General features: G+C 34.4%; 2 protein-coding genes and 1 pseudogene across 4 annotated transcripts; 1 reads left to right on the top strand and 2 right to left on the bottom strand.

Moving 5' to 3' along the window:
• Positions 1-1,153: 1,153 nt before the first annotated feature.
• Positions 1,154-2,403, bottom strand: LOC132143237 (carbohydrate sulfotransferase 12). The gene has a single exon (XM_059553366.1). It carries the CDS (start codon positions 2,401-2,403, stop codon positions 1,204-1,206), a length of 1,200 nt encoding a protein of 399 aa, XP_059409349.1. The 3' UTR covers positions 1,154-1,203.
• A 3,057-nt stretch (positions 2,404-5,460) lies between these two features.
• Positions 5,461-9,200, bottom strand: LOC132143236 (kinesin-like protein KIF19; annotated as a pseudogene).
• Positions 9,201-12,068: 2,868 nt separating this feature from the next.
• On the top strand, positions 12,069-19,048 carry brat1 (BRCA1-associated ATM activator 1). Of its 3 annotated transcripts, none has more exons than XM_059553685.1 (13): positions 12,069-12,181; positions 12,427-12,635; positions 12,740-12,894; positions 13,381-13,528; positions 14,107-14,500; positions 15,446-15,565; positions 15,681-15,861; positions 16,205-16,388; positions 16,563-16,636; positions 16,759-16,840; positions 17,377-17,475; positions 17,589-17,758; positions 18,260-19,048. In XM_059553685.1, the coding sequence occupies exons 2-13, from the start codon at positions 12,506-12,508 to the stop codon at positions 19,001-19,003; spliced, it is 2,481 nt and encodes an 826-aa protein (XP_059409668.1). In that variant the 5' UTR covers positions 12,069-12,181; positions 12,427-12,505; the 3' UTR covers positions 19,004-19,048. The 3 variants fall into 3 exon arrangements, with proteins under 3 accessions (XP_059409668.1, XP_059409671.1, XP_059409670.1); XM_059553688.1 differs by having other exon boundaries at positions 12,120-12,181; positions 12,457-12,635; XM_059553687.1 differs by lacking the exon at positions 12,069-12,181 and adding an exon at positions 12,198-12,359 and having other exon boundaries at positions 12,457-12,635.
• The last annotated feature ends 73 nt before the right edge of the window (positions 19,049-19,121 follow it).

Raw genomic sequence — 19,121 nt, 5'->3', positions numbered from 1 at the left:
TTTCATAAGCTGAAATATAGGGGTTATGGTTCAAGACAGCCACCTCCCAAATGAAAGTACCCAATATATATGATGATTTTATATATATTAAGTTTAATAATATTTTAAATATTATTGTGTGTTTCAATATATAATACAATAATAGTAGTAATAATAATAATAATAATAATAATAGCAGTTTGGACCAATTCTGTAGAATGGTCAATATATGTCAGCACATTTTCATGTATTTACACAGCTAAAAATGTTTTATTTTTATTTATTTGGCAAATTTATGCATGCTGGCTTTCAAATTAATTTTTAGTGAAGGTAATAGGCCTTTTTGCAGGTTGAACTAAAAAGTTATTAAAATATAACCCCAAACAGATTAATGTGCTAAAATCATATCAAACCCTATTTCTGAAAACATTTCATATTGTTAAAACTTCGGAAATTAAAATATCATATTTTCCTCTAATAAGAACTCTGGCAATATACTTTAGGATCATGTGAAAAAAACTGTTTCCAATAGTATTTCTAGTATTTAAGATTCATATTTCAGAACTCCATCTGAGTGCTACTCACATTGCTGACTGTAGTATATGGCTCTTTCTGCAACAAATCAATTGAAACACACTGCACCCTTGTGGCCGAACCAAATGAATGCTTTGGTGAATGCTTTGGAAGTAGACTTTAGTCAGGGTAGAGCCATATTTAATTTTTGAAAGGTATAAAAATGAGGCTGTGAGGGACAGAAGTACGACAGTTGTACTGATTGTTCAGCTAACAAAATATCTTTCCAAAAAGTAGTAGACAAAATGGTTTTAAACATAGAAGAAAATTACATGAACTAGTAGGACCTTGTGCAGTGCATGCCATTGTTTTCATTCCTGTCCAAAAATCAGTATGGAGCTACCCATAAGGTCTATCCCAACCAGTTTATATCACTCGATTTCATTAACTAAGTTGTAATTTTACTGTAATTGTATTACTTCATTCCAATGAGTGAAACATTAATCAGTTTGTTTTTAATTAAACATTTCATTAGCAATACAAAACAACAGTTTTATAACAAGTTTTATATAAAATATAAAAATGTGCACCTGAAAATTCACTGTTTTAGTCAAATAAATTAGAAAATGTTTAAGCGCCAAAACATCTGTACGATCCACTTTTATTTCACATAATGTACATGTAATTTATTTTAAAGGACAACTGTTTCTGTCACTCGTCCTGAAGTGTCTTAGGTTTGTCATATCCAAATAATTTGAAGTCTGCTTCATAAAGATTGTACAGTTTTCTCCTGTCAGCAACTGAAATGTTTCGAAACCAGTCTCTTTCCCAGTTTGAAGCTGTCCTGTTGCGGTACCCTGGAGGAAAGCGAACCTGATTTTCCACCCCAAGAATCTTCAACAAATGATCTGTATCCTCATTAAGAGTTTCCAGTTTGCCTACAAAGTCATACTCAATTTGGCACGGATGGCAGAGTCTGTACATCTGCTGCCAATGCTCATTAAATGGCTTCTCTTCCTCAGTCTTTGGATCTAACAGGTACTTAATAAAGTGAGTAAAGGACAATCTGATACCTGCAGCAAAGGCTTCTTGAGCGGAGTCAGGGGGCTTTGAGATATTCGCATAATGATGAAGCATTACAGAGCCAAACTGTCTGTAAAAATTCTCATTAGGCAGAGCAAACTTGTTCCGGAAAGCAGAAATAAGTCGTACAAAAGGATCCCGTACAAAAAGGAACTTAGTGTAATTCTTTAGCTTGTGATGCATCAAAGGACGAGAGAAACGACCAAACAGCCTCCAGAACTTGTTAAATGTGAGATGCAGAGTAGCATTGTGGGATAACGCTGATGGTATGTCAAGAGGATCCAGATACGGAGCTCCATCAGGTGCCTTCAGGTTCTGGCTGAGCACAATCATGACTCGTTTCCAGTTGGTACAGGCTACCTTAGGTACAAAACAATAAATAACACCATGATGATCATCCACAATGAGATGGTCCAGGGCTTTGCTTGGAATCTGGTCAAATGTATCAAATTTTCCAGGGAAGCTGAAGCTGCTATTGGCTGAGCAAAGTTGTCTTATTAAATGCCTACGATGTGCTTGACGCAGTTCGAGGTGTGTTGGAGAAGACTGCATAATGGTTTGTGTTAGGTTGTTTGGCCCTTGATCATGTTTTAGGTGAGTTGTGATGATTGGCATGTTTGGTTTGACTGACCTGCTTGACTCTTTCCAGAGAAATGAATCCTCACTTATCCAGTGTCCAGAGGACATCATGTTTGTGGGTAATGCAGGAGATGACGAAGCCACGTGCAGATAAAAAGTCCCATCTCTCACGTCATCCCAGTGAACTATTATGAAGAATATGATAAATAATGTTCCCAACAGAAGGAAAAACTGCAGCTGCTTTAGCATTTTCACTGGGAACTATTGAATGATGTGGAAACTATGGAAACTACCCAGCTGGAATATGTGACAATATCATCTCTGCAATGAGTCAACTTGAGAATTCTGGAGAAAAACACAAAAATAAAGACATGTGGTTTCATTTCAAAATCTGTTCCCATAAAATATGATCCATCACTTACCTAAATCTTGTCTTCTTGTGCTCTACATTTCAGAATGTTCCACGTGCAAACTGTTAAGAGAGCAGGAATGCTTGAAGCTACATATGTAAACTCACAGTAGGGTGTGAACACAGGAGAAATGCTCCACCTTTCAGCCAGAACTAAATCATATGCTGTTATTCCAGAGTTCAGCTCTCTCCCACAAATATTCACAGGAAACCACAGCTGAAAATAAACGGACCGGCTTGTAGTGTCGACTTCAGAATGACAAAAAATGACCACCAACAGCATTGTCACAAAATAACGGAGTTATTTTATTTCAAAATAAAATTCAATGGTTCACTTGTGTGCTCTGTTACAAAAATAACCGAACCCATGAGATCAAGTGGCCTCTCGTAGGATTTCAGAGGGATTGTTTTTACAGTATGTGAGTAGAGAAATACACATTCAAGCACATAGGTTACTCCTGTGTTATTTATATAAATGTTTTTTTTAAAGGGAATTAATTTAGAAAACATTTACATTTCCTTTTTTAATTTAAACTTTAATATCTATATTTTCATAATATATTGACATTGTTTTTTCTGAGTGATTTATTACTTTAAACCTTTTCTGTATCTATATCGACTCCCCCCTCCTTATCTACAGTATTTGATTATTTCCCTATTAGCACTATTGTATCTTCCCCCATTCATTTAGGCTGTGTTCACACTGTCAGTTTTGGGACTGACAACTTTTGTGAGTCTCGAAATGTCCCGTTCACAATATTTATCCAATAGTTGTACTGATTCATCATTAAATGGTGATGTTATCTGATGTTGCTCAACACCAGACACACTCAGTTTCACTAAGATTGATCAGGGATTGGTTTGTGCCCGTGTCAGTTCGGATGTCTTTTATCCAAAATGACTCACAGTTGTTATTAACGGGGCAATCCCCCACTGGAGAAACCAATATGGGCTTTCACACTTAAAATTTTTATATGATTCATTTTTTATTAAATAAAAAACAAACATATTCATCTAATCAGTGTTGCAGGAGTCTACTCTGTATGAAGCCATTCTGATACAAGCTTTATATCTAAGCTTGTGTAGATGTTTATTTTCAATGCTTTTTTTTTATTTGCTTCAAATGTGAAGCATCAAAAGATATGTTTGTATTGTCAGTTTCAAAGCATAGAAAAAACTGTCTGAAATCTCTACTTAATATCTCAAGGTTTTGGAATTGTAAGATTTTCAACATGTGATAATTATCAAATAACATTCAAATAATTTCACAACTTAGATCATCCAAAAATAGATCATGTTCTCTTGTACAAGAACAAAAAACTCAGACATGTGACTTTTTTACAGTATGTTTGTTTTTTTGCCGTGCTTCATTCTTTCTGTTAACATTGGCCAGTCCTTTTTGTCTAGGATTTTCATTGGTGGCTGTAGGAGATTGCTGGAATAAGAAACATTTCCTGGGCCTAAAAAAATCATTTTTGTTAACTTGGCTTGGACTACAAAACAATCCACAACCTGCCAACTACATTTCACTATTAAAAATAAAAGAACGTAGATGAATAGAAAGCTGTCGTTTGTAGGTTGCTTGTCCTCGTTTGATATCTGAGTGCTTTTGATGAATGCTGCTGGGTGGCGTTCCCCTGATATGTAACTTCTCAAGCTGCACTTCTCCTAAATTCATATTGACAAAATATCAAAATTTGCTCATTTTTAGGCCTGTTTCACATCTACAGGATAAAAGCGACACATATTGATTTTGGAACCCATATTAAAAAACTGAAAATCTTAATTGTGGTAACAGAAGTTCTGAATTTTCTAACAGAGATCACATCCAAATACTAGCACCCATTTTGCCCCTTTTTACAAGATTGGTCTTGGGTGTCCCCAGAATGTGTCTGTGAAGTTTCAGCCCAAAATACCCAGTTCATTTATTATCACAGCTGGAAAATGTAATTTTTGGGGTGTGTCTAAAAAAAGAGTTGTTTTGTAGTGTATCGCTTTAGATGCAAATGAGCTGCATTTTCCCACCCTGTCTCCAGAAGAGGCTGTTGCATCTACATCTCTCTGCATTGCATATCTACAGCAATAAACAGCTGGTAGAAGCAACATAACTGAGAGCAGGAGAACCGGTGTTTAGCCTTATATATGGGAAAGCTGAATGCACAGAAATTGGGACAAAACAGCACAATGTTACAGAGCTTGTGCTGACCTGTCATTAACGTGGATCAATTGACAGAGTGACGTGACCGCGCTACAAACGGCATGAACTAATCTCACAAGCGCGCCGCTGATCAGTTAAAAAATACTTAATGTATGCACACAAATACGGTTAAAATGCTAAGCACTTTAATGACATGACATTCACAAAGGGGTCTGGAGTGATACACGTATTTAGGTAGATTTTGAGTCACATTACCATGAAAAATTTAAGTAATCCACTTCATCCTCAGTAGCTTAGATGTTGGGAGAAAATGAAGACTCTTGTGTTTAGTCTCACATCCAAACACAGTGCATCAGGATTGCTTGCAAGTTATTGTTGACGGTACAGCTGTTTGAGTGCAGAGAAAATGGAGGACAGTGTACAACCGCTGAGGGTGGAAACTAATGCAGGGTTGTCAATCAAACCGTTTGATCAACTGAATGCATTCTTGCTGAATAGAAAAATCTGTAGTGTATATTTAGTTCAAAACTCACTGAAACAACAGAGATGGAGGTACAGTACACATAGATGTGCTCATACCCTTTTGCTTCTGGACCGTTTCTTGTGCTGGTGTCTCTCAGAGAGCTCCATTCTGCCTTCTGATGTCGTTAAGTCCTGTTTTGACTTGAAAGTCTCATGTAAAGCCATTTGTTTACATGGTAAAAGATGAGAAGATTCTGTCAGGTATGGTGGCTCAGTGTCAGCGCTTCTGTGTGTTTACCTTCATTGAAAGAGTTGGGTTAGATGATAAGTTGTGCCGTCTCTATGGCTTAAGTTTAGACAGCAATTTGAAAACTCTGTTACTGTCACTATAATAAGGAAGATAGAAAATATAAAAAATGATGAAAGCATGCTATATTCCAGATGAACATGGCAGTCTACTTTTCTCATTACATACTTTACCTATCATAATCCAGCCCAGAGGAAGAAGATCACAGGGATGTTTATTTAAAAGACTGAACTTCCTGTTGTTCTGCTGTGTTTTATATACATCTTCTAAATCAGAAATCACATCAACTCTCATTTGGCTGGCCATAATCATAAAAGAGTTATTCTGTATAAACAGAAATAAATCAATACAGTATTGTTCAACAGTTTGAAATAAGTATCTTTTTAAAATAAATTCAAACTTTAAATTCAGCAAGGATGCATTTAATTGTTCAAAAGTGACTGTAAAAATATTTAAAATCATGCTTTCCATAAAGAAAATTAAGCAGCACAACTATTTTCAACACTGATAGTACTTGAGCACCAAATCATCATATTAGAATGATTTCGAAAGGATCACATGACACTGAAGACTGTAATAATTGCTGTTGAATATAAAATACATTTTAAAATCTAATATAATTAGTGCTGTCAGTTGAATTGTAAAAATAAACTAATCACACTTTTTTTTCTGAAATCAATAATGGTTAATACTACCTAACATTAAAAAAATTTAATACACTTTATATTCAAATAATTTCACATTCAATCTTCAAATTAATGTAAAAACAACATAAAGACAGTATATTTTTAATATTTGTTTAAAGGCATCTTTTTATGACTAAAGGCTAGCATCACTGATACCAATACTACTGATGTCTCTAGGAAATTGTTTTTTTCCTAATATTTATCAATTGATTACATATAATGTTGACTACTAACATTACAGTATAATTGAGAGCTATCGATTTTAGCATTTATTAAAAAAATAACAACTAATTTAAGTGAAAATTGTAAGAAATATACAGAAATTGAATAAAGTTATCAAACACTAAATTCGAAATAAAATAAGAATCCTTAAAGCTACGAAAGTTATTGATTTCCTCTATTCTTATGTTGTAGACATCACAGCAGCCGGGATATTAGGTTATTTGGCTGCTGTTACTTTAAGAGCTGCCGCTGCTGAATGTGATGTGGATCTGACACACATGCTCATAGTTTCATTCATGCTTTAATATAAAATGATACAGGCTACAGCACGTGCCACCATATTTGAGTGTGCAATTGAAGAGCAAAAATCTTACTGACCTCAAACTTTTGAAATGTATATTTAAGCAAATTAAAGGGAATGGTAAATGAGGGAGAAATGAAGATATAAAAAATAGAAGCTTACAGCTCTGGGGTTTGTGGTGAAAGTATGAAGGTTGAGTATTTGGTCAAAGCTTCCATCACTTAATTCACAAAAGTACAGTGAATAAAGCTCTTGTAATTCTTCAGACACAAAGTCTGTGGACAGAATGAAAAAATATATTTTAATATAATGTCTATTTAACAAACGTTAGATGCTATAATCTGTCTCTCAGACATCAGCCTATTTCAGTGACCCACAACCTTCAATCAGAGCCTTCTGCTGGTGTATGATGTCATCACATTGTCCACTGCAGCTCATGGCACTGAATGATGAAGTCCTCCGTCCAGAGAACATTTTTTTTTTGCAGAGAACAGCTGACTGGATTTCAGTTTTTTCAAGTTCCAGCTCATGAACCTTACAAAGCAATGTCACAATGTCTCTCTGCTCACAGATACTTATGCATTTAGGAAGCAACTCCTCAGTCTTAGACGACTTTAGTTTCATGTTCGATAATTTTTATCTTCCAATTCACTTCCAATAATATTTTTATTTTATTATTTTTATTTATTTATGATTATTACTTATTTAAGCTAAGGTCATTTAATGGCCTTCTTAGAAAAATATAAATATGAGTTTTATATGAAGTATACTTCTGTCACTGATTACATGTCATGTCAGATGTCCATTCGCTGTTATGATTCATTTAAAAAAAAAAAAAAAAAAGTCTATATACTACATTAGAGTCTACATTATGTAATGAATTTAATTACTTTGAGCTCCATTGTCTTTCTCTGTACAGCCAGTAGTGGGCCGATCTCCTCTCGAGCTGCTGTGACATACTGTGACTCCTCTTGCTCTTCCTCCTTGTCTCTGTCTGTTTTCTCTCCAGTTACCCCATCTCCCGCTTGCCGGCCACGTGCTCCCAACTAACAGAAGAGGAAAAGAGAACGATGGTTGATGTCAGATAAAAAAAAATAATAAATAAAACTGACATACTATAATTTAGAGAGGAGACTAAAGAATGTATAGGATTTTGGCATTTATTTATTATTATTATTTTTTTTTTACTACATATATGTTTTCACACGGATGAAAAATTTACATTTGATCAATCATCCTAGTGGATTTTGATATCAAGTAGTTTTTGTTATAACATCAAGTCGATTTTGTTATATTGGTGATGGTGTTTTAAGTTTAAGTAATGGAAACAGTACAAGGTTGTAATGACACTAATAGAATAACACTTTGTTAGTTTTTATTTGTTGTCTATATACTTCTTTAGTAATTATTTTAATAAATTTTAAGTTGTTAATGAGAAGTGGTGCCTATACACACATACACACACACACATACACACATACACACATAACATATACATATATATATATATATATATATATATATATATATATATATATATATATATATATATATATATATATATATATAATTTTAATTCAGTAAAAGGGATAGTGCACTCAAAAAATGTATCACTTTCTCACCATCAAATTGTTACAAACCTTTAAGAAGTTCTGTCTCATAATGAACACAAACAAAGACATTTTGAAGAATGTTGGTAAACAAACAGTTGGTAGACACTGACTTTCATAAAAAAATAAAAAAAAAACAGTGGAAGTCAAAGGTTACCTGTTTGGTTACACACATTACTCTACAAAAAATAAAATAAAATAAATAGTTGTTGAAAAGAATAAAGAAATTCATAGTTTTAGAACAACATGGTGAAAAGCACATGAATAATTTTTAGGTGAACTACAGTAGCTACAACTATAACCATTTCTAATTGAAAAATGACTGATGACTAGAACCCTGTCTGTATGTTTAAGTGTTTACTGTAAGATGGTGAGAAGATGTCTAGATGTGTCTATGTGGAGATCCATATTACAGTTCTCCAGCTCCATGAGCCTGCGTCTGATCTGTACTGCTGCACCTCAACTAAAAACAGCCCATATACAGAAACCAGATGTCCATCATAAACAAACAAACAAAAAGATTCTGAATGAACTTTACTGCTATTTAAAAAAAGAATCGCAAATTATTACTCTTACTTACAGTTATGGTTAACTACTATATGGTTAACTATAGTAAACTACTAATTAGTATGCATTGACAACTCAAATAAACAGTGTATTTCAGTTTAAAATCCTGATGGTAATAAAAAAGTTTACTTCAATATTATTTGTCAGCTACTATACCCAAGTTCTAAAACACAAATTGAGCACACCTTGAACAGACACGAATGTCTGCTTTCTCTCCTTTCTGTTGCTCTTGACTCTGTCAATCTTTGCACGAAGTCGGTCAAATTCACTCCACAGATCAGCAATAATGCGTGTATATTGTGCCACATGATATGAAACATTCATCAAATTACGTTTGAGATTTTAAAACAGAATAGCAGGAGAGAGACCTGGGCTGCATCTAAACAAAATTAAGTCACCAGTAATAACAGACAATCAGTATATAACGATTGCATACCTTGTTTCTTATATTTTTGGCTTTGTCAGCATAAACCAGCTTATTTTCTCGAAATTGGAGCTGGTAGGAGTGTTATAGGTTATAATGACTGTGTGTCTGTTTCCTCCTAAAGCATCCTGAAATCCACTTCATAAAACATATTGCAACGGAGTGATAGCTGTAAAAACTCTAAAAACATCTTCTTTAAAGGAGTTTTATGGGACTTTATTCATTTATTTATTTTGGCCATACAATCCAGCGTGTTAATGGTTATGATAATAAATTTAAATAATATGATAATAAAATATCCGTTTGCTATATAATTAAGCATAAAGGACTGTTTCTGCACAGATAAAATAACTGGAAGCTAATGTCTCCGGAATCCTTGCACATAAGTTACGTTGAAAAAAGGTGGATACTTGATGGGGGGCACAAAACAAACAAAACTGTTAATGCAACAAATTAGAGTTTTTAAAATATGAAATCACAGGAGAAACATCAAGTCATTTACATTTATAATATGTTTATTATATTATATAACATACACAATCTTGTAGGCTATTATATTGAGTTTGTGGGAAATTGAAGTAAAATAAAACATTAAGTAAATTGAATAAAATACAAAGAAAATGTTCATATAAAAAAATGTGATGGTGGGCTATTTGTGGAAGACTCATTCTTGCTAATGTCAACAAATGTTGCAAATTGTTAAAATTCCCTCATAATTACAAATGTATTTTACGGGCAGACTTGACATTATTCCTCCTGATACTGCAGCACAACGGCATGCCAAGTCACGACTGAAGGTTCTATGGTAAATATAGCGTATGTATTTTCATTGGAATGATGGTGGGGGAAAAATGCATTATGAAAGATTTCCCTTTAAAACAATATGTTCTTATGCGAAAGACTTGATAACCCACAAAACTGTAACTTTTGGTTCTTGAGAAGTATCTTGCTTTTGCAACAGCAATTGATAAACCACTGCCTTTTACTCCTTTCAGCGATTCCTACAAGAAAATTGTATGAAGGGAGTTTATGAATAAGAATAAGAATAAGAGGTCTTGCTTAAAAAATTCACAATAGAATCAAAGAACATCCCTTATCAGCAGGGCTATATTGAATAAGAATCAGTAAGTGTGTTTACATGCATTTAGTCATACTAAAACAATAATTTATCTGTTTAAAAATGTCCTGTAAATAATTTAGTTAGACTGAAATCATATCAGTCCAGTTGTGCCAAGTATTTCATCCTTTAAATATTTAATTCTGCACTTCTGTGAACTTTCTACACAACCCAGCTTGATCATAACTGTGCATGTAAGCAGACGTAGTGTGTATCTCATACAAAGCACATGTAAAGGACCTGTGGAACTCTCTGAGGGTGAATATCATCTGCATTCTTAACAGCTTCCAGAGCCTGGTTTGGGGATGCATACTCCAGAAAGATATACCTAAAAACATTTCATATTTATCACTAAATCATAGTCTATAAAAAAAAATCTAAAATTAAAGTGAAACTTGCTGATGTCTGTGAAATCACGGAAATGAAAAAGAGAAATCACTCATTGTATATACAATTGATAGTTTATGTGAAGATTGTTTTACATTTACTTAAATTAAGTTATATTTTTCAGAGCCTAGATAAAGTTTAAAAAATAACTTTTTTTCTATACTGTAATGGCTAAAATTGAGAGGAAGATGCATTTAATAGAGACATCATCAGCAGTATTATCAAAAATGTGTTAGTAATAAAGAGACTTGGTTAAGAGATGTAATTAAATATATATTTAAAAATACCATCTATATGTTGTTTCAACAATCATTTGAAGATGCAGTGAAAAAATATGACAATATATTAATAATCATTTAGTCATGATTAATTACAGAAAATGTGTGATTAATTAGGTTTTTTTTTTGATTGATTGATTGACAGACAACACAAATGTTAACCTTTCACAGACATTGCTGTTGGTAATATTAATTCATTTTACTACTGAATATCCATAAAGAGATTGGGATGGCCCCCAATCCCCTTGGCCTCCTTTAAATGTTCAATTCTATAATCTGGTCCACAGATAAAATTAATTGAATAGCCCTGCAATACATTATATTTAATACCTGCATTAATGTGATTTTTATCAAATAGATCCTACAATTGCCGTAAAGTAAGTAGAGTTTATAAATATATAATTACAGTTCTAAAATTAGAATAAAAACATTATTATTTCTCCAAAAGTGTATAAACATAAAAACTGAAAACTTGGTACCTAATCTGACAATTACCTGTAACCTAATGTAGTCAAGTGGATTCAGTCATTTTAAATAATATTAATTAACTAGTTAATTTAAATGTTTCCATGTAAAGAACACTTTATTTATTTCATGGTTTTGTTAGTATCATGTTAATAAGATTATCACGTGATGTCTTAATATACAAATGAAATTAATAAAAAATATTTGATTTAATTTCAAATGTAATATTGCTTTGATGAAAATAATTGTATTCTGCCGGAAACCATTTAAAATATTTGCAAGGGCCGAAAGGTGCAAAAAAAAAAAAAAAAACAGATGTGCAAAATATGACAGGATGCATTAGACACATATTTTGTAGCAGTTTTAGTTTAGTGTGTTCAGTGTGCTTGCTGTTAGTGACACAGCTAATCGTTAGCTGAAATGCGTCAGATAGTGTTGATGCTGCCTGCCTCCTGACTGCGCAGTTAGGAACTCTCAAAGCATTGTACTGTATCCATGCGAGTGAGTGTGAGGCGGTTACGCTATTCAAGAACATTAAAGTGCACCGGATTTGCGCATACACCGCTATAAGCGTCAACGCTCAGGATGTAGTTTCATATGTCCTTTCCTGCACGCCGTACGGTGCGACAGTACAGTAAGTGCAGCTATTATATCACGCTGTTTCCAATGTGATAAATGGGTGTTTTGTCCTTATTGTAGTTACGTTCAGAGTGGAGAAGTTTTTCCACTTGCTTTTAAAAGTCTTGTTGTACAGGACAACTGCAAACTCTTAAAAACGTTTGATAACGTTTGCATCATTTCTCCATACTTACGTACGTAACTTACCCCTGTTGTGTCAAGGTAACGTAATGTTACATATCTTATTGTTGCTACTTCCAGTATTATTTGACCGAGTACTACATTAAACAGCCTTGTCCCGTTTGTAGAAACTCCGTGCTGGTGATTCAGGGACTTTAATATGATGGACAGTGACTGCTTCTCTCTGCTGCCAGCGGTGTGTCTGGTGCTGTCCGACCCAAAGCAGTCTCCTCCTGATGACACCACTTTAGAGAAGCTGCTGGATTGGTTCAAAGAGCTGCACAGCCACAGTAACTAACCTGGGATCAAACTGATATATTTTTAAGATTAGTTAAGTTTTGGTAGAGTAATATATTGTAGTGTATCTATAGGTAACTACGCGGTGTTTCTTCAGGTAATGGACAGGTGCTTTTGCAGCATCACCCGTGCCTCTTGGAGTTCATTTCCAGTGTTTGTACGTCTAAAACGACAGACCCTGCTATCCTGTCTTTCACCCTCAAACTGACTGGACTTCTGGCTGCCACACCGCAGGGGTTCCACGTGCTTGATGTGAGACAGTTACAACAATATTTTCACAACATCTGGGGCAGAGTACCCATATATATATATATATATATATATATATATATATATATATATATATATATATATATATATATATATATATATATCAATTTTATACACATGTGCACACATACATACAAATAGCAATTTCTACCCAATGAAATATTTGTCAGCTTGAAAAATATGTAATGTAATTTTTAAGAGTATATTCATTTACCTTGTTTTTTCTATATTTAAATAATTTTATATTTAATTGATCTTATATTTAAGTAACTTCCGCCCTCATTTGAGGTTTGCTGAGGGCCTCTAGTGAGCTCTGGTGGCTTGGTTGAGAAACACTGGTCTAACACACACACACACACACACACACGCATACGCATACAACAACAAAAAAGTTCAATGATATACTTTGAAATTTGCAGCATTTTCCAATAACATCTGGTTTATGTGTTGTCTGTTTATGGAGATCAGGAGGGAGGTCTTTTGGTGTATGTGTTTAAGCGGGAAGCCTGGGGTGTGTGTGATCTCTGGGAGGATGCTTCGGTTCGCAGTGGCTGGCTGCAGGGACTGTTGAATATGCTGAAACACCAGCAAGCCTTGGGCTTCCTATGTGGAAATGGTGAGAACAGTTCCAAAATTATTCATATAGCATACAGTCAAACCAAAATTTATTCAGATACCTTCAATATTTCTCAGTGACAGTGAAGACGTTTCCATTCAGATTTATTTTTAAAATAAATTCAGTTATTTTGAACTTTTTATCCATCAAAGAAAATGTACAGTGATATACTGATTATTACCGTTATGATAATTATAATATCTGCACGACTGTTTTCAACCTTGTATCAAGTGACAGTGAAGAATCTATTGAATCTAGTGAATATTCCTCTCACAGGAATAAATTTCATTTTTATTTTATTTCACACAATTCTCAGTATCACTGTTTTTCTGTATTTTCGATCAAATAACCCATAACAACCCCAAGCATTTGAATGAGAGTATACATAAATATGCATGCTGTGTATTAAATATTTATGACAGGTCATCACAGAGAAGTAAACGCATTGCGTTGTTTTAAATCTAATTATTCTAGTTAGTTTCCTGTTAGCTGGTGTTTAGTGTAAGATGAAACAATGAAACCATATTATTGAACCTTTCATGCTTTAAGTGTTATTATGAATGCTTTTGTGTCCACAGGACTCATCAAAGTGATTCTCCAGCTGCAGAATGACAGGAGTCTGTTTGTTGCCTGTTTGGCTAATCAGCTTTTAGTGCATATCCTACATTTCTTCACGTCATCTAACATAACCAACGGCAGTGATGTTGTGGGATCAAGTGAATCATCTTTGAGGTCTGACTGGGTCTCAGTCTCGTCTGAGATTATGAATGCTGTGGTTGAGGCGTTGAGCTCAGAGGAACAGCCTCAGGTCCTCCAGGGCTTACGTCTTCTGTCACAGGTTCTCGCTCAGTGTGGAGAGCCTATCATAAGCATGCTGTGGAAAGATGTGCTAGTACCCCTCGAAGTCTTGGTCAACAGGGGGTCTGAATCATTGATTCAGACTCTGATAACTGTTCTAGAAGCTGCTTTAGGGTGAGTTGAATAGGAGATTTGTAAAATTGTATATATCTATTAATTAGAGTTGAAATATGTTTTTATTCACAAAAGAATTACATTATAATAACACACTTAATTATCAAGAATTAAAAATACAATTAAAATGTAATTTGTAATTTCAAAATGTAAAAAAAAAATATATATATTTTTTTTATATATATATTTTAGAAAATGTATAAATAATTTATTCCTTTGAATCCTTTGATTATTGAGTAATGGCTGCTGAAGAGTTTGCTATTCCAGGAATAAATAACACATTTAAAATACATTTGAAGGAAAATTCTTAATTGTAACAACATTTTGCAAATAAATTCAGCTTTGCCATTACAGGAATAAATTACATTTTCAAATATATTTTAATAAGGAACCTTTGTTTTAAATTGTAATAATATTTCACAATATTGTTTTTTTTCCTGTATTTTTTCTGTACAAAAGTGGTGAGCATAAAAGATTTATCTCAGAAGCATTACAAAATACTTAATATTCCCAAATTTTAACCAGTGGTGTATATTACAATTATATTATAATTTAATTATTATGATTGATCGCAGATAAAATTTTCTTATAAATGCAATTATTTTTTTTATTATTTACTATAAGTAGTTTCATGATAATGAAACATGTACTTTATCCCTTACATATTTCAAAAGGTTACACCTGTTTATTAACATTTTTGTAGTTCAAGTGGTAATATAATGGTTTTAATGTTTTTTTTTTTTTTTGCACACTTTTCTTTTAAGAATTATTATACAGTACAATAATGCTATAGTTTTCAGTTCCTCTTTTAAGGGAAGACTATACAACAATGTACATTCTGTAATATGTACTCAATATTATTGTCAGAGATGCTTTTGTACCTGTTGCTATTTAATTTAAACAATTAAGGCAAGGATGCAGGGGAATGATTATTGTTTGTTACAGGACACCTCTGCTCAGCAAAACAGAGTATAAAGTGGAGGAGTTATTAGAAGCCATGTTGGGTGATGGAAACAGAAAAGAGTGTTTTCAGTGTGCGGCACTAATTGTAAAGGTGGAGAAATGGTAACTACCATTGACTTTTATACATATACGTATTGCAAAACACATACATTTGAACTAGCAGTCTGTTATGTATTGTATTATTCACTCAAGATTTCTCTCTCACTTTCTCCTTTAGTCCTGAGGTTTTAAAGAGGAAGGCTACGGATATCATCCTGCTTCCCCTGCAGTGTGTGTCAACACAGCCTCAAGCAGAAAAGGAAATGAATGTAGTCCTGAAGGAACAGCTATCCCAGAAAGCCTCATGTATTTCCCTCCTCATGCAGAGTTTATCAAGCCTAGCTCAGCTGGCACACACAGTAAGTAGACTTCTGCTTAGACTGTCACTCCAGTAAAGAATTTCTTAGGGCTGGTTCACACTAAACAGTTTTTTTTGTGTTCCATTGCACTGCTTTTTTACTGGTTTTTCTATGTAAATGTGCTGTAGGTGATTGGCTTTGACCATGAATGCAATATTTTTAAGACATTGTGTTAAGTTAAAAATGTAAATTCAAAATGTCTCTTGAAACCTTAGGCTGGTCTATATGCATTCTACAGATATTTTCATTGTCCATGCTGACTTCACTGTAAAGTCTGTGGCAATATATTTAAATATTGTAAAGTGTGTACTACACAATGAAATGTGTACCTTTTTTTTGTTAGAAATACCTCTTTGAAGATATTTCCATTCACTCGATCACCAGTTCTGTGCTGTTGCTTCTGAGGATGTGCTCTGGGCATTGCCCCACCTCTTTGCTACATATTAATACATTCACTCACCTGATTGGCTGCTGCAAGGTTCAGAGGTGTGCCTTGGATACATTAGGTGCACTCAGTGTATATGAAGGTGAGGCAGTGATGAGTAAGCCATATTATAAAAATAAAAGATATCCTTACCAATATATACTATTTTTTTTTTTTTGTGGTCGGTGACAGTCCTGGATTTGGAATCATTGACCCTGAAAGTTATCAGTGTTGATGTTGAATGGTTTTATTATTTGATTAATCTTTCTGTATCCAGAAATCCTGGATTTAAGGAAGGATATATTTGGTGTCCTCTTGGGCTATTTACAGAGTCCAGATTCCCATGCCACCGTAAGTATGTGCATATTCGTTTACTGGATTTTACATATATTAGCTGCTTCAGATTTGTTCTCTTTTAAAGCTGATGGTTGTTGAAACACCTTATTTACTTGAAGCTTTCTGTGATTTCCAAGGTCTTGAAGAAAACATTTCAGGCCTTTAAGAGGTGGATTGTGTGTTCACCTGTCCCTGATCTCTTGCAGTTTATCAGCCATGGTGAGGAGGAACAGAATTCGGATATTTTGATATAAGAGGCCTGCCGAAATTATACCTGTTAAAAAATGATTAAACTATAAACCAAATAACTGAATAAACCAGTTATTAAAAATTTAAAAATACTAAAAGTTTTATTTTAGGCCGAGAGATCTTTATCATAACCCAAAAATAAAATAAATTTTTACTCTCATGTCATTTCAAACCTTTATGACTTTTCTGTCAAACACAAAAGAGGATTTTTTAAAAAAATGCTGCTAACCAGACCATTTTGGGTCCCATTGACATACATTGTATGGTCAAAAAAATATGATGGAAATTCAGTGGGAACCAAAACCGTTTGGTTCTCAACATTCAAAAAAGAAAGTCATACAAGTTTGGGATGACATGAGGAAATCAGTTTTGCATATACAATCCCTTTAAAAGAAATGAATACCGAACCTATTGTTTTGAAATGAAACCGCTTGATGTGCTGACATTGTAAGTTATTATGAATATTTTGTCAGTGGATGGTAATGAAGCTTGCTTGTGTTTTGCAGACCTCTTTCCTGTATTGGAGAAACGGATGTGTGATTTGCGATGGGAAGTGAAAGACTCCACACTGGAGTTTATCACCCAGCTGACTACTGCCCTCAATGGTACCACAAGCATATTTATCTCTACACTTACATTATTTCAATTACACCTATGCGGACTATTTTTAGTGATCATTTACATTCCTATTATTGTACTTCTTGTCTCTTTCTCCCAGGTAACAGTGGTTTCACTGAAGCTCTCCACACCAGCGGTATGGTCTCTGTTCTCCTTTCTTCATTGGCAGATGCAGAAGGCTATGTCAGAGCTAGTGCTGTGGCTGCTGTCGGGGAGGCAGTTGCTGCTTCTTTCCATCAGAAGGTGCTTGTGAGCAATAGCAAACTTCTGGTGAGAAAATTACTCATTATACATAATTCCAGCTCTTTGAAAATGATCTTTAGAATGACCCTGCACTTTTATTTTTTAATTACACTTTTTTTTTTTTTTTGATGGATGGACATTTATTTTGCTTCAAAATCTCACCACCATTCACTGCCATTAAAAAACCTTGGAAGAGCCAGGACATTTTTTTAATATAGCCCTGATTGCACTCGTCTGAAAGAAGAAAGTCATATACACTTAGGAGGGCTTGAGGATGAGTAAATCATGGGGTCATTTTCATTTGTGGGTGAACTATCCCTTTAAATTACGTAATTCATAAACTGTATGTTCTTCACTAAGCAAGAGTTTCGGACCAAAAAGTTTGGACCACCAGTGCCTACAACACTTTCGTAATTGTAGCTTATTGATCATTTAATTGATCTGAAGCTTTGGTAGCATGTTGATATTCTTGGTTTAGTTTAGTTTCTCAGTCTAATCACACATTTATTATATAACATTGGAATTTAGGAGGAGGCTCTGGTGCAGATGATGGCCATTCTCTCTCATGACACAGAGGGCTTTCCTCGAAGAGCAGTGGTCCATGCTTTCACATCATGGCTGAAAGGATCACACCTCACAATGAGCTTGGAGTCGTCCCTGAGCTCCGTCCTGTCATTGGGAGGCAGCGATTTTGACTGGGAAGTGAAAATGCACACACTGGAGCTGGCCGAAGTGTTGATGGAGAAGACACTGGCCTGCTGTCCGTACGCAGTCCAGAACTTCGGTTCCTCTGAAGAGACGCGGTTTACGCAAGCCTTGATCAAGTTTAAAGATTTTGGGCTATTTGACTTGCTGTTTAACAGCTTGTTTGACTGTGACAGACCAGTGTGTGAGAAAGCCTGTGCACTCTTGATCAAACTCAGAACACTTATAGCTGAGACTGCAGATTTGGCTAATAGCATTCTTTTCTTAAATGTATGTGGGAACAGATGGGGGGATGAGGTGCAGAGAAGATCCCTCAGTAAACAACAGGCCAAAGCATCAGTGTGTGTCACGAATGGAGCTACAGGATCTGATGAGGGAATGGACTATGGTCTACACTGCATCAAAGACATTAGCTTACCCAATATACTGCAGAGTCTAGATCTAGATGACATGCAGAAGATGTTGACATTAAGTAGTGATCATGTTGTGAATTCACCCCGATCACTAATGGAGGACATTCTTTCAGCAGCCCAGCACAGTGAAGAGAATATAGTTGATTGTTATTGAGAATATACTGTGTAACAGTTTTTTTTTTTTTTTTGGCCACTGTAAATTTTCTACAAAAGTTTCCAAGCTTCATTGTCAACCAAACCAGATGTTGTTACTGTAAGTTTTTACTTTATAT

The sequence above is a fragment of the Carassius carassius genome, chromosome 7 (genome assembly GCF_963082965.1).
Source record: "Carassius carassius chromosome 7, fCarCar2.1, whole genome shotgun sequence".
Taxonomy (NCBI): domain Eukaryota; kingdom Metazoa; phylum Chordata; class Actinopteri; order Cypriniformes; family Cyprinidae; genus Carassius; species Carassius carassius.
This window is presented reverse-complemented; position numbering and strand designations above follow the sequence as displayed.

Excerpts from the sequence above, each read along its gene's own strand:
- LOC132143237 (XM_059553366.1), bottom strand. The coding sequence starts at position 2,403 with ATGCTAAAGCAGCTGCAGTTTTTCCTTCTGTTGGGAACATTATTTATC.
- brat1 (XM_059553685.1), top strand. The coding sequence starts at position 12,506 with ATGATGGACAGTGACTGCTTCTCTCTGCTGCCAGCGGTGTGTCTGGTG. Across the intron at positions 12,895-13,380 it reads AGGGGTTCCACGTGCTTGAT|GAGGGAGGTCTTTTGGTGTA; the intron begins GTGAGACAGTTA and ends TATGGAGATCAG. Across the intron at positions 13,529-14,106 it reads GGGCTTCCTATGTGGAAATG|GACTCATCAAAGTGATTCTC; the intron begins GTGAGAACAGTT and ends TTGTGTCCACAG.